Raw genomic sequence first — 12618 nt, forward strand, 5'->3', positions numbered from 1 at the left:
CATCCTTCTATTATGACTTATTTTGTTCGCATTTTCTTATGGTTTTTAAAATCAATTAAAAAAAATTATCTTAGAAATAAGTGAAATCATTAGTAAAAAGATATCTAAATACATTCATGCATTTGTTTTTTGTGGCTAAATATTTAATCAAGGATAATTATGTAATTGCCTGTCCTAAAAAAAAAAGTCCTGCAGTGTCTAAACTTATAAATCTCATAAATACAACTCGAAAATTTCATGCAGTTTTGTACATATGCAAAGTGTTTTACAATCTTACAACCTAGTTGGTAATTTTTATATATTAATGTTATTTATGTATCTACATATGACAAACTATTGTGTCAGTGTGCAGATTGTAATTTGTAAAACAAAATCCCAAACAATAGCTGCAAAATGTTTTTGTCCTCGTTGATCCAAATGGACTGAATCCTTGAAATACACATTAAAACAAAAAGAATGTTTAGAATTTGAACATCAGAGACTTTATAATACATCCAATTTTTTTATACATCCAAAATTCATAATTATGTTTAAACAAACACTAAACAGAAAAATCCCCAATAATGGTATAAAAACAGCAGATGTGTCAGAATTCGGTCATTTTCTTATGCGTGTCTGCTTTCCTCTGCTCTCTCTGGATGGCCTGCTCTTGAGCCTTCAGCTGCTCCAGTAAATTGCGGGAAGCCGTGAGTTTCTCCTCTAGCCGATTGACCACAGCAGCATCTCTGAGAACAGAGAAAGACAAAACATCAGTGAATGTTTGGGAATAACGAATTAAAAGCAACCATGCAGCTTTGTTCACTTTAAGTAAATTAAAAGTAGTTAAAAAGTATTAAAGTAAGTATTAGTAGTAAAGTAGTAAGTATTAAAACCTAATAGCTGCAACAACACAACATTTTTGGAAAAATTGAGCCGCTTTAAAGAGCTGAGAATAAACAAACATGCTCTTCAAAGATGAATCTGTTAATTTTTCAATGATTTAAATCCATATTTGTTAATATTAGAGATGTGCCACTTTTTTCTAAATAATGTTAGTTGCAAAAAACGGAAATAATTGCCAATTAAAAACAAAATTTTCTTGATCTTACCAAGCTGTTTTAGAATTACCGGTCTTAGTGATCATGAAAACAGATTTCTCCAAGTAACATTAATTTGATAGTTTGTCCAAAATCAAAAGTTACTCAGTATTAGGGATGCAACGATTAACCGATTTCACTATTAACAGTGGTTTAATTCGTCACAGTTAATTAATCGTAAAGGCTCCTCAACGCCACGTTTCTGCACTGAACCAAACTACTGCAACTAAAAGTTATGCCAACTGTGTGCTAGTTTAAAATTCGAAGCTTGTGCTCGAGGCTAATAAGCATGCACACTGGATTAAAGGCTGATTTTAACTATGGCTGAGGCTATTAAAAAATGGCCGTTCACATATCCATTTTTTTGTACGAGCAAGTTCGTCATTTCCAATGGAGGCGCATGGCTTGCGTGTGCATACTGGCAGCGATATGTACGCGGTGAGCGAGCGACGAGGGCACTCACACTTTCCAGGTGCACATAGTTAAAAGAATGGCGCAAGTGCACCGTAAGTCACCTGACAAGAACTGGACCGATCAGCTTCATGCTTTGTATGGAATATACACATTTCTACTCTAATAAGAAAACAAATACAAACAACCAAACAACTCCATAATATAGTTGATCAAAAGTGCCTTTCAGACAAAGGTTCAGCAGCCTTGTTCTCTTTAAAATGGAAATCCTTAGCTAATATGTAGCTTAGATTTACATTAGACAAATACTTTTATTTTATTCTTATTTTTTTCATTTATTTATTCATTCATTTATTGTTCTGTTATTTACTTTCAGTGTAAAATTATTACTTATGCCAAAATCTTTTTACTAAGTTTTAAGTCCAAAAAAATTAACTATTGTTTGTTTTTTATTATTGTTTTGTGCTGCATTATTTAGTTTCTGAGCAGCACTAAATAACACTTTAAAATATGAGTTTCATGTAATTATCCAAATTACTAGTGTTTTAAAATTAATGAATGCATAATAATCGTGATAACCGTGAAAATTCCTCTGACTATAACCGTACAATCAAAATCTATAATCGTTGCATCCCAACTCATTATTTATTCACCCTCAAGTGGTTACAAAACAATATAAGTTGTTTTGATTCTGTTAAAAAGAAGACATTTTGAAGAAAACAGAAAACCTGTAATGATTGACTTACAATTTAGGAAAAACAAACACCATGGAAGTCAGTGGTTACAGGTTTCCGAATTTCTTCAAAATGTTTTTATTTTATGTTGAACAGAAGAAAGAAACTCAAGGGCTGCGTCCGAAGTCGCATACTTCCATACTATATAGTACGCTAAAAACAGTATGCGAGCTGAGTAGTATGTCTGAATTCATAGAATTCTAAAAACAGTATGCGAGTACCTGGATGACCTACTACTTCTGGCGAGATTCTGAAGTGCGCATCCGATACACTCTACGCTATCCCATGATGCACCGCGAGAGAATTCATGAATGGGACTGAAGTGACGCAACTGAAGTGGGAAGGTCACGTGATCATGACAAAATGGCAGTCGTAGTACATCCGAGTTCCATTCATACTGCTCACATCCATACTGTTTAGAACGTACTTTTCTAGCAGCTGAGTAGTACTTTTAAATTCAAATGCAGTACCTACTTAGTAGGCGATTTCAGACGCAGACAAAGTTTGGAACAAGTGAAGGTTGAGTTTTTAGTTCTGTGTAAAGGACCCCTTAAGTCAGTGTTTCTCAACCACATTCCTGGAGGACCACCAGCTCTGCACAATTTCCATGTCTCCTTAACCAAGCACACCTGATTCAGATCATCAGCTCATTAGCAGAGACTGAAAGACCTGTAATGGGTGGGTGTGACAGACAAAGAAGACATCCAAAACATGCAGTGTTGGTGGTCCTCCAGGAACCTGGTTGAGAAACACTGCTCGAAGTGTTAAACTGCATCCCAGCTGGCACACTATACACTATGCACTTACACACTCAACAGCATAGTATATGTATGTAGTGTTGTCTCAAATCGAACACTAATGTTTTGGTTACTCATAGATAGATAAACTAGATATTGCATACGGACCCTGAGCATGTGTCAGTAGCCAGCCTGGTGAAAGGGGTGGTTCTTTTTTTCTCCAAAAATGGACCTTTTTGCAGTTATATGCCTCATTTATTGTTTAATTATGAGATTTAAATACTACATTTTAGTGACATTTTAAGCATTATTTTTTTAGCTGAATTAGCTTGTCAGATGGTTATCATAACCACACTTTTTATACCAAAACCATTTCTGTTTATAAAGATTTATAATAAAGAAATGTAAAATAATACTTATTTTTAAAATGCATATTTATTACATCATATATAATTAGAAAAAAATAGAAATCTATTAAAGCTTTAAATTAAAAACTAGTCATTTGTATTGTATTGTAGTCTATTGTCATTAATTATGCAAATTACTGGCCAGCACAATCAACTTTCCTTTGTCAGAATTTGGTCATTTGAATATAAAATAATAATAATAACAAAAATATTTATAATAATAATAATAGTAATAATAATAATGTAGAGCTTCACAACTTTTCTAGCCTCTCAACTGTCAAAAAGTACATTTAAAAATTAGTGCATAACAACAATAGACAAATTAGTATTCAAATCAATTTCAATATGGTCCGCTTTTGGTGCTAACCCCTTTTTGTTTTAAGAATAAGGTCCAAGATTTAAAATAAAAGTAACCTGTAAAATGTTTTCTCTGTTTAATAACAATACAGTAGCGAAAGATGAACTCTCTTACATCAGATTGTAAAATGAAAATATTTGTTAGCATTGGCCAAAACTGATTAACTGAAGTCACACCAAGCGACAGCCACGTTACTGGTGCAGCAGACCGTTCAAGCTTGTTTGTTTCAAGCCACTTTTGTTGACTGATTTAACACTGTCAAAATTCTTAGAAGAATTCATTGTCATGTAAACTTACCCTTTGCAGCTCTTGCATCAAATATGGGAAAAAAAGAGTGTAATACAAAAATACAAAAAAAAATCTGGCCAAAAGCATACCTTCCGTTTCGTCTACTGAGAGACTTAGTAAGTTGCTGGATCTCTCTTTCAACTTGAGTGACTTTCTCCGCGGCCTCAAACAAACGGACATTAAGGGACCGTTTGGTGCTTTTTCCACCCCTGTAGGCCTCTGCACCAGTGACCGATGAGCTTGAGGAATGAGACGCAGACTGAGCTCTATCACCGAGCTTAGAGTTAAGGAAGTCAAAAACATTGTGGCGTGTGGACGTGGATGCTTTCTTCTTTTTAGCCTTTCTTTTATGTGAGGTCGGGTTATTCTTGGCAATAGCAGCTGCAGTTTTTCTCTGAGTAAGTTCAGCGCATATATCCAATGAGCGGCCTTTGGGAAGAACCACTGCCTGAACTGGCTCGACACGACCAGAGAGCGTTTTCCCAAGGCCTGTCCAAAACACAGAAACAACATCAGGGTGCAGGAAACAGAGAGTGAAATTCAATAACTTTTAAGACTCTTTCAATACATTTTAAGACCTTACCGCCACTTTAGATTCTAACCAATAACATTGGCATTTTAATTACAGTACATTTACTAAATCCTCACTGTTAAACTAAAACTCTGAGCTTGATAACTCCTTATCAATGCAATTTCGACTGTGATTTTTTTTTCTAGCAAATTGGCAGATTCCATATTTTAGAATTTAGAAACCAGAAAAAACTTTCATCATGATCCACACAATATCACTCGACATACATTAGAGTGTGCAGATAGAGTTTTAAAATCGATTGTATAATTAAAAATTATTATTTAAAATCCGTCTATCGACCCAACCCTAAAACATTTATATACTGAAAAATATATGCGAATTCTCGCTCTTCAAGCAGGTGCTGCCTATAGAAAAGCAGGAAATAGAACCCAAATCTAGCAGGATTTCATAACTACACAGCATCCCAATATTCACAGATTAAATTATTTAAAAGCAAACTTTAGAAATGGCACAAAATAAAATTATTAAAAAAAACATAAAACCTTGTAAAACAACATTTAAGTCTTTTTAAGGGCCTTAAATTTGTGTCAATTTATTTATCAACTTTTAATGCTTTAAAGGTGCAGTATGTAAGTTTGACATCCAGTGGTTGAACTAGGTATTGCATTCCTGAATCAAAACACACAAATACAGGTTGCCAGATTGAGGACCAACAGGAGTGTGCCTCACAATCGAGCCTAAAGGCTGATTTAAGGCTGATTTAAATTGTGTTCTAAATAAAAGCAACGACGCAATAGAAGGAATGGTTTCTACAATCAAACGGCTTCTATTTATTGCAGCTGAACAATAGAAAACTGACAACGATCACCTCATGTGCTTTATTCAGTGTTAAATGCTAATGATGTGAGATTGAATGCCATTTTACATTACATTTGAGAACAGCAGCAGATAGTTCACCTCAGAACTTCAAAACTGACTGTATACCAACACATATTAGTGATTCAGCAAGTACATTTAGTAATAATAAAGAGGTTTAACATGTATTTATTAGATTATAAACCTTATTTCGTGCATATTCTGTGCTTCTGAATGGCTGTATTTAAATTTCTTTTGTGTTTCGTCTGGTGCAAACAGCCAAATTGCTTATCGCTGCAAATCTCGTCACGTAGCATGTTGTTATGACACAGGGTTACAATGTAACCAGCTCACCTAATGTTTACGTTCGTAATATTTAAATTGTTTGCAAATTAATAAGCTCATGTGGAACTCTGAATCTGCGTCTCACTTCAGAGTCTGCAACCGGATATTGCATTTCGGTCACAGATGTATACTTTGTAAGCCTTTGAATCAATGAATGAAATATGCGGTTTTTCAACAAGGCAAGCTGGGGTGCTCAAATATAACTGGCTAAAGTGGCAGTGGGTGGGCTAAAAGAACCAAAACAAAGACAGCCGTTTGGCATGTAACACATTTTCAAAGCAGAATAACTGACATCAGCATTGTTTTTCAGATAAATAATGTTCACTTGGCATGTTTCTTAAATATCTGCAAACATATTATGGTATTTTTATGCTTTAAAAGAGTCAAAAACTTACATACAGCACCTTTAAGACATCGCGGGCACCCTGAACATATTTGCACAAGATACACATTTTGTTTCGATGGTTTTTAGACTGATGTCTAATAATGTCCACCTACCTTTACCAAGCTCATAACCCATTTTCATTAAAAGCTTGGAGCCGATGCCACGTGTGTGAGCTTCCCAACCGCAAAACTCTGCAGTGTTTACTTGGGCCAAATCCTCTTCTCTTGATGTGAATACTGTAAAGAGATACAAAGTTAACTTGAATCCAACAACACCTTCTAAATATGCTAGAAAGCTAGAAATCTGTGAATTTGTATTTGCGTATGGGTCATGAATTGCTCCAATAATTACTGAAAAAAACAATATGTGTATTCAGGTTAGTAGTGTTAAATGTTTTAGCAGAAGTTACACAATTTTAGCAAACTGAACTTTGGAAGTCATTGATACCCATTTAAATGTATATAAAATTGTGTTTTCTTTTAAAAAAATGTGTTTCATTCAATTGCTTTGTCCAGATGTGTGTTTATTTAAATGTTTTATAGTCAAAAATGAGCCTTTGAAAAGCGATTCATCCAGTTGGTTTATTCACTCGTTTAACCCTTGTATATTGATCACATTGACTAACATTTCGTCATGTTAGTGGCTGTTTTTGCTCCATTGACATTCATTATAACTACTTTTTTTAATTTGCAAAGCCTTCACACCATATAATTATGCATTCTTGATTGTTGGTGGTTTTCCCTTTTGGGAAGAGGTCAAATCTCTCTTACACACTCTCACTCGCGCACACAATACTCTATATAAAAGCCAGAAACTATGCTTTTTTTGCACTGTAACTGATGACCAACAATAAAAATTACAACTTTTACCCCTTTTTTTTAACAGGAAAAACCAGCAACAATCAATAATGCATGATTATGTGGTGTCATGGGTTTGCAATCAAAAACATGTCTTTATAATGGAAGTCAATGGGGCAAAAACAGCCACGAACATAATAAAAGGGTAGTAAATTTGACCAGAGTGTATTGTTGAGTTTTTGAAAAATTTCAAAAAATTATTTGAAATTACCCAAAATTATTTCATTTGCTGAATACAGAGAAGGTTGTGGCCAAATTAAGCCTCCATGAGTGGATGAAAACATCTCTAACGGCACACAAGGATTAAATTCAGTTAGAAATGTAGTGTTCGCTACCTGTAATTGTGTATGAGCTGTGAATCATTCTAACAATTGCACTAAAAGCTGTTAAATGTGGGGCATTGTCATGTTAACGTGAGGTTAATATCTGACCCTGACATTTTCAGAATTACAGTGCAAAAGGTCCACATTTCTTAAATGAACCAGTTACCAGCACAATGACATTGTTTTAATTATAATCTGGACAAAGATGGTTAAATCTCAAGTCCAGCCAACATTTCACCAAAACAATAAAATAAATAACAGCATAATTATCACCATTTTTTATTATGATATTATTTTACTAAGAACCTTTTTGTGTCCAAGATACACATTTACTGTAGTATGTCTGACTGGCTTATTTTGCACCATTTTATAATTCCCATAATTTCCAATGTAGAACGGTGTTACTGTAATGTTATTAATACTATGAACTCTCAAACCAAACATTTACATATTTTTTTAAATAAACTATTACTTTTATACAGCATGACTGCATTAAACTGATTTTAAAAAGTGTAGAATATAGTAGGATTTAGTATTTAAATGCTGTAGAACATTTACATATTTTACGGTTGTTTATTTTCATTCAAAAACCCTGTTTTAGTTATTTATTTTAAGGGTTTTGTACCTTTAAATCGACAAGACAGTAGAGAGCATAGACAGGAAAGTATGGGGCAGAGAGCATCAACTACCACACCTATGTATTTATGTATAACAGTGTCTAATAGCACCTTTAGCATAGCCTCCATCACACTCAGCATCATCCTCAGAGTCTGATGAGGAAGATGAGGAAACATCATCCTGACGAAGAGGAGGAATGATCCCATCAGCCTCCAGCACAGCCTCCTTCAACAGCAGTGAGTCAAATTTCACTGTGTAAAAACCACCTTCAATCTCTGGAAGCAGAGAAGCAGCAATGTCATGCATTATTTTACCCGACTGAATGCGTGTGCTGTTGTTTTTCTATATCTCCCCTTAGGGATCAATCTTTTTCCGTGCTAAAATTTGTGGAGAAGATAAACAAATCATATCTTTTTGCTGTTGTTGTTGATGGTGGTGGTAAAAACCCTGTTTTTGTACCTGATATTTTGGCCGGGTACCAGATGCCATCTTCATGCTTGGCCAAACATGCAGAGCCCGACTCCATGTTACTAATGTCGGCCTCCAGGAAGTCTCTGAGCTCTGATACACACACCACCTCACCGTGAGAGTACCTGATGAGCACACAAATTACTCAAAGTGCTCATCCAATTTAGTCAAGGAGAGCAAACAACATATAAGGAGGAAAAATAAGGAAATATTACCTGACCAGACAATAATGATGGTGTACCACCAAGGTCAGTGTGTTTCTTACAATATTAGATAACCTTTTAGGAACTGAAAGACAGTTTGTGCAATGTCAATACCATCTAAAATTATATAAACCATAGTTTTTTCCCGCAATAGTTTAATTATTATATGCATGATTTTACATTTATTTAAGAAAAGCTTTTATTAAACGTGATTTACAAATGAGGTTTAGAAAAGATTTATCATAAAGAACCAAATATAATTTTAGAAAAGTTAAAAAAATATTTTACATTTTATTAAGATTGATTAAGTGTGCGGAATTGTTTGTTTCCCTATCAATATAAGATGTTTTATTTTAAAGAAAATGTCATATATAATTAAGTATTCATAGAGCAAGTATTGATAGTGTGCGGTAGGGCTGCACGATGTTGGAAAAATCTGACATTGCAATATTTTATTTTCCTGCGATATATATTGTGATATACTGTGTCTACAATTTTACTGAATGATTGAATCACACTATTTGGAAAGATTTAGAATCACGCTTTATTTTAAAGTTCACTTCTCATTATTAGCAAACCGTTAACTATGACTTTTGCTTCAATAAACTCCTAATTTTCTCCTTTTTATATATTTAGGTAGTTTAGGTATTGGGTTAGGGATGTAGAATAAGATCATTTAGTTTATAAGTACTAATAAGCAGCCAATATCTCAATAAAGCAATTATTTAACAGTGAGAATTGATCCATAAAGTGTTACCAAATGTAATATTAAGATTGATTGGGATGATTCTGTAGGGGAAGTGAAAGATGTGTAAAATGTAATAAACAAATTACAAACATAGATAAATACACTAAAGCAAAGATGAAAGTGAAATAAGCAGTGCATCCTTTGTGGTTTTGTATGTATGAATGTAAAATGACACTGCAAAGTCTTTACATAATGCAGTAAAAATATTCTTTATCAATTGGAAAAGGGTCTAGTGCCTGAACTTTAATCTCTCTCAGGCCTTAAAAACATGCAAACTATAAAATTCGACTCGTTGTGGTAAAACTCTGCAGTGACTCCACAAATCTCGTGCTCTGAGCTGTGTTTTTTGCTTAAATATAATCCTAACTCAACATTGCATATCTATGCGATGTGACTATTGTGGATGCATACATTGCGATATCAATGCTGAAACGATACATTGTGCAGCCTTAGCGTGCAGAATTGTTTGTTGCAATTTTAACATGTTATTTTTCCCATGCACCTATCGTTGCTTCAGGTGTGCCGAGTTTACCTGACTGATTGATCGTAAGATAAAGAGTAGGCATGGGCCGGTATAAGACTCTGATGTTATGATAATCTTGGATAAAAATATCATGGTTTCATGGTATCACGGTACTAATTTGTGATTACTGCTCTAAAATATATTCTTTTTAAATGTCTGGGTAAAAAACTTTTTTAAAAACTTTTTTCCCCTTTAAAAACAATACATTTTATTTTTTTTAAAGATTTAAAATATTTTGGGGCAGTAAACATGTCAGGCTGAATAATAAAAATGAATCATGCTGATTTTCATTCGTTTCAAAAACACTGATTTCTTTACAATTTAAAACATCTTTGGATATTCTTTTCTGCTGGAGATACTGTCGTCCTAAAAAACAAAAAAAATTAAATAAAAACTCTTACACCTCAGGAACGGTTTTACAGAAAAATCTGGCGGTTTTAAAACCTTGACTTTTCCAAACTGCAGTATACCTTGAAAACGGTTATCGTCCAATGCCTAATAAAGAGTTCTTTTTTACCATGACAATATAATTAATTACAACACTAAGACTTAAACATTTGTAAGGCAACTAAATATTGAATGCATTTTGAAAATGTGTTAAAAAGTTAAAGTATGCACAATACTAAGAACTTGGATAAAAAGTAATTTTTTGGGGAAGCTCTGATCGATCGGCCTGAACATCAGTATTTGCCGATAATCACATTTAATGCTTTGATCGGTATTCGCGAATCTCATCAACACATCACAGTTAATGAGTTTACAAGCAAAGATGATCCATATGTACTTCCATATATTATGCATAATACGTGAGGAGGTAAGTGATGCGTGGGGGCATGAGCGATCGATGCACTCGCGTCACAACAGCTAAAATATCTACAGATGCAGTGCGACCTGTTCATAGTCTATTGGCGCGACTCGCATGAGTGATGATCTGTTTGTTGCAAGTGCAACCATATCCGTGTTATATTATTTTCTGTAAACTGCTCCTGGTCATGACATCTCCACACTAAATGGTTAAAAGAGATGTGTTTAAGGGATTATATGCAGCATTCTTAATTTATTCTCTTAGGCAAGGCAAGATCTTCTCTTAAGGTTTATACTCAGAGGGAAAATGTGCTCAAAGCATCAGAATCGGTACTCTGTATCGGCCGATCACCATAACAAGGAATCGGTACTCTGTATCGGCTGAAAAAATCCTGATCAGAGCATCCCTAGTGGTTTTCTTTGTTTTGTTTAAAAAGGATTTAGGGAAATATTTGTTTTATTTACCTAAAGAAATTTCATTACATTTTCTATTTATTAAATGCAAAATACAACTTATCTTGAAAACAATGATTAAAATGTTTTCACTCCCCTTAAAGATGTAAAGAAAATATTTTGGGGTTGAGAGTTACACCACTTTTAATATTTTCTTAATTCCAACCTTTGTTGAAAATAGTTTGTATGTTTTTAGAAATTATGTTGTAAAGTTTTTCTTTTTTGTAAAAATCAGGCAGTAGTAAAATTTAAAAAACTGAGTCCAAACAATTCCAAGAGGGATGGATGAATGAAAGGCAGCACACCTGCAGTTATCCATGAAGCGGCATTTTCCCTCAAGGTAGAAGCTGCAAGGTTTCATGGATTTGTGTGTGGGGTGAATGTAAAACACCCGGACTCGAGCCTCTTCTCCTTCAGGCTCTTCAGGACAGACCACCATGGCATTATGGTACTCTAGGGTTCCCCATGAAGTACGGTAAGGCGCGCACACTTTAGTTCCACTAATATCCTCCTCTTCTTCCTCATCAGTATCAAGATTTGGTTTTACCTCATTAGAGTCTTCAGATAGTTCCGCATAGAAAGCGGCAAATTCATTGTCCAAAGCGGTTTCTTGAGGAACCGAAGTGTCACTTTGGTTGGTGGAAACCTCCTCCAAAGCAGCAAGCAATTGGCTTTTTTTGACAGACACCAAGCTGGACTCTGTGAGCTCGATGAGCTGCTGGAGGTCTTCCTTCAGCTTTAGAAGGTCATCCTGCTCTTCTGATCCCAAACCAGCAGATAATGCCAGCTCAACCTGCTGAAGCTGAGCTCTGTAGGTCCCAATGGCTTCTTCCAGACTGCTTTCGTCCATTGCGAGTTGTTTACATGACAGGAGCTCACTGTTGTACAAGAACTGCAGGAATAAAGCAGGAATTAACTTTTTCAGATTTCATAATATGCACCTTTATTTATTATTAATATCAGTCACACTTGTGTGTTATAAGATGTCTTCTGAATGTGATGTGGTGGTTAGATTTGACGCTAACGTTATAGAGCTAAATACAGCTGGCACTAGTATTTAGCCATTTTCTTCCATTTATATTACTCATTTTACTTTATTATTCGGAATGAATGATTAGAACTTACATGTTCTATGTAATGTAATGATTAGAACACTTACATTTTAGATAGTGCGCTGGTCGTCTTCGTGGCATTGTTTTGTTTCTTTTTTGACGGAAACGGTGGAGAATATTTTCCAGACAAGCTAATTGGGAGTCGCTCGACTTTGACCTCACTCTGTCGTCATCAGTCGGCGCTTCCCTAGGTGCCATTTCAGTGCATTAACAACATAATAAAAATAATAATAATAATAATAATAATAATAATAATAATAATAATAATAATAATAAACACACAAACAAAAGATTCGGGCTGATTCCAAACCAAAGTTTTTTGTTTGTTTGGCAGGTTATGTTGTTCATAATATGACTATAAAATAGACTACCTTTTAGTCT

At 34.5% G+C, this 12618-nt stretch overlaps 1 protein-coding gene across 1 annotated transcript; it reads right to left on the reverse strand.

Annotated features, from left to right (window-relative positions):
• Positions 1-459: 459 nt before the first annotated feature.
• On the reverse strand, positions 460-12384 carry zgpat (zinc finger, CCCH-type with G patch domain). Its single transcript, XM_056468071.1, has 7 exons — positions 12285-12384; positions 11431-12017; positions 8386-8519; positions 8037-8201; positions 6242-6364; positions 4101-4500; positions 460-725 (listed from the first exon to the last, which is right to left on the reverse strand). The coding sequence occupies exons 2-7, from the start codon at positions 11973-11975 to the stop codon at positions 587-589; spliced, it is 1506 nt and encodes a 501-aa protein (XP_056324046.1). The 5' UTR covers positions 11976-12017; positions 12285-12384; the 3' UTR covers positions 460-586.
• Between the last annotated feature and the right edge of the window lie 234 nt (positions 12385-12618).

The sequence above is a fragment of the Danio aesculapii genome, chromosome 11, assembly GCF_903798145.1.
Source record: "Danio aesculapii chromosome 11, fDanAes4.1, whole genome shotgun sequence".
In the NCBI taxonomy this organism is placed as follows: Eukaryota; Metazoa; Chordata; class Actinopteri; order Cypriniformes; family Danionidae; genus Danio; species Danio aesculapii.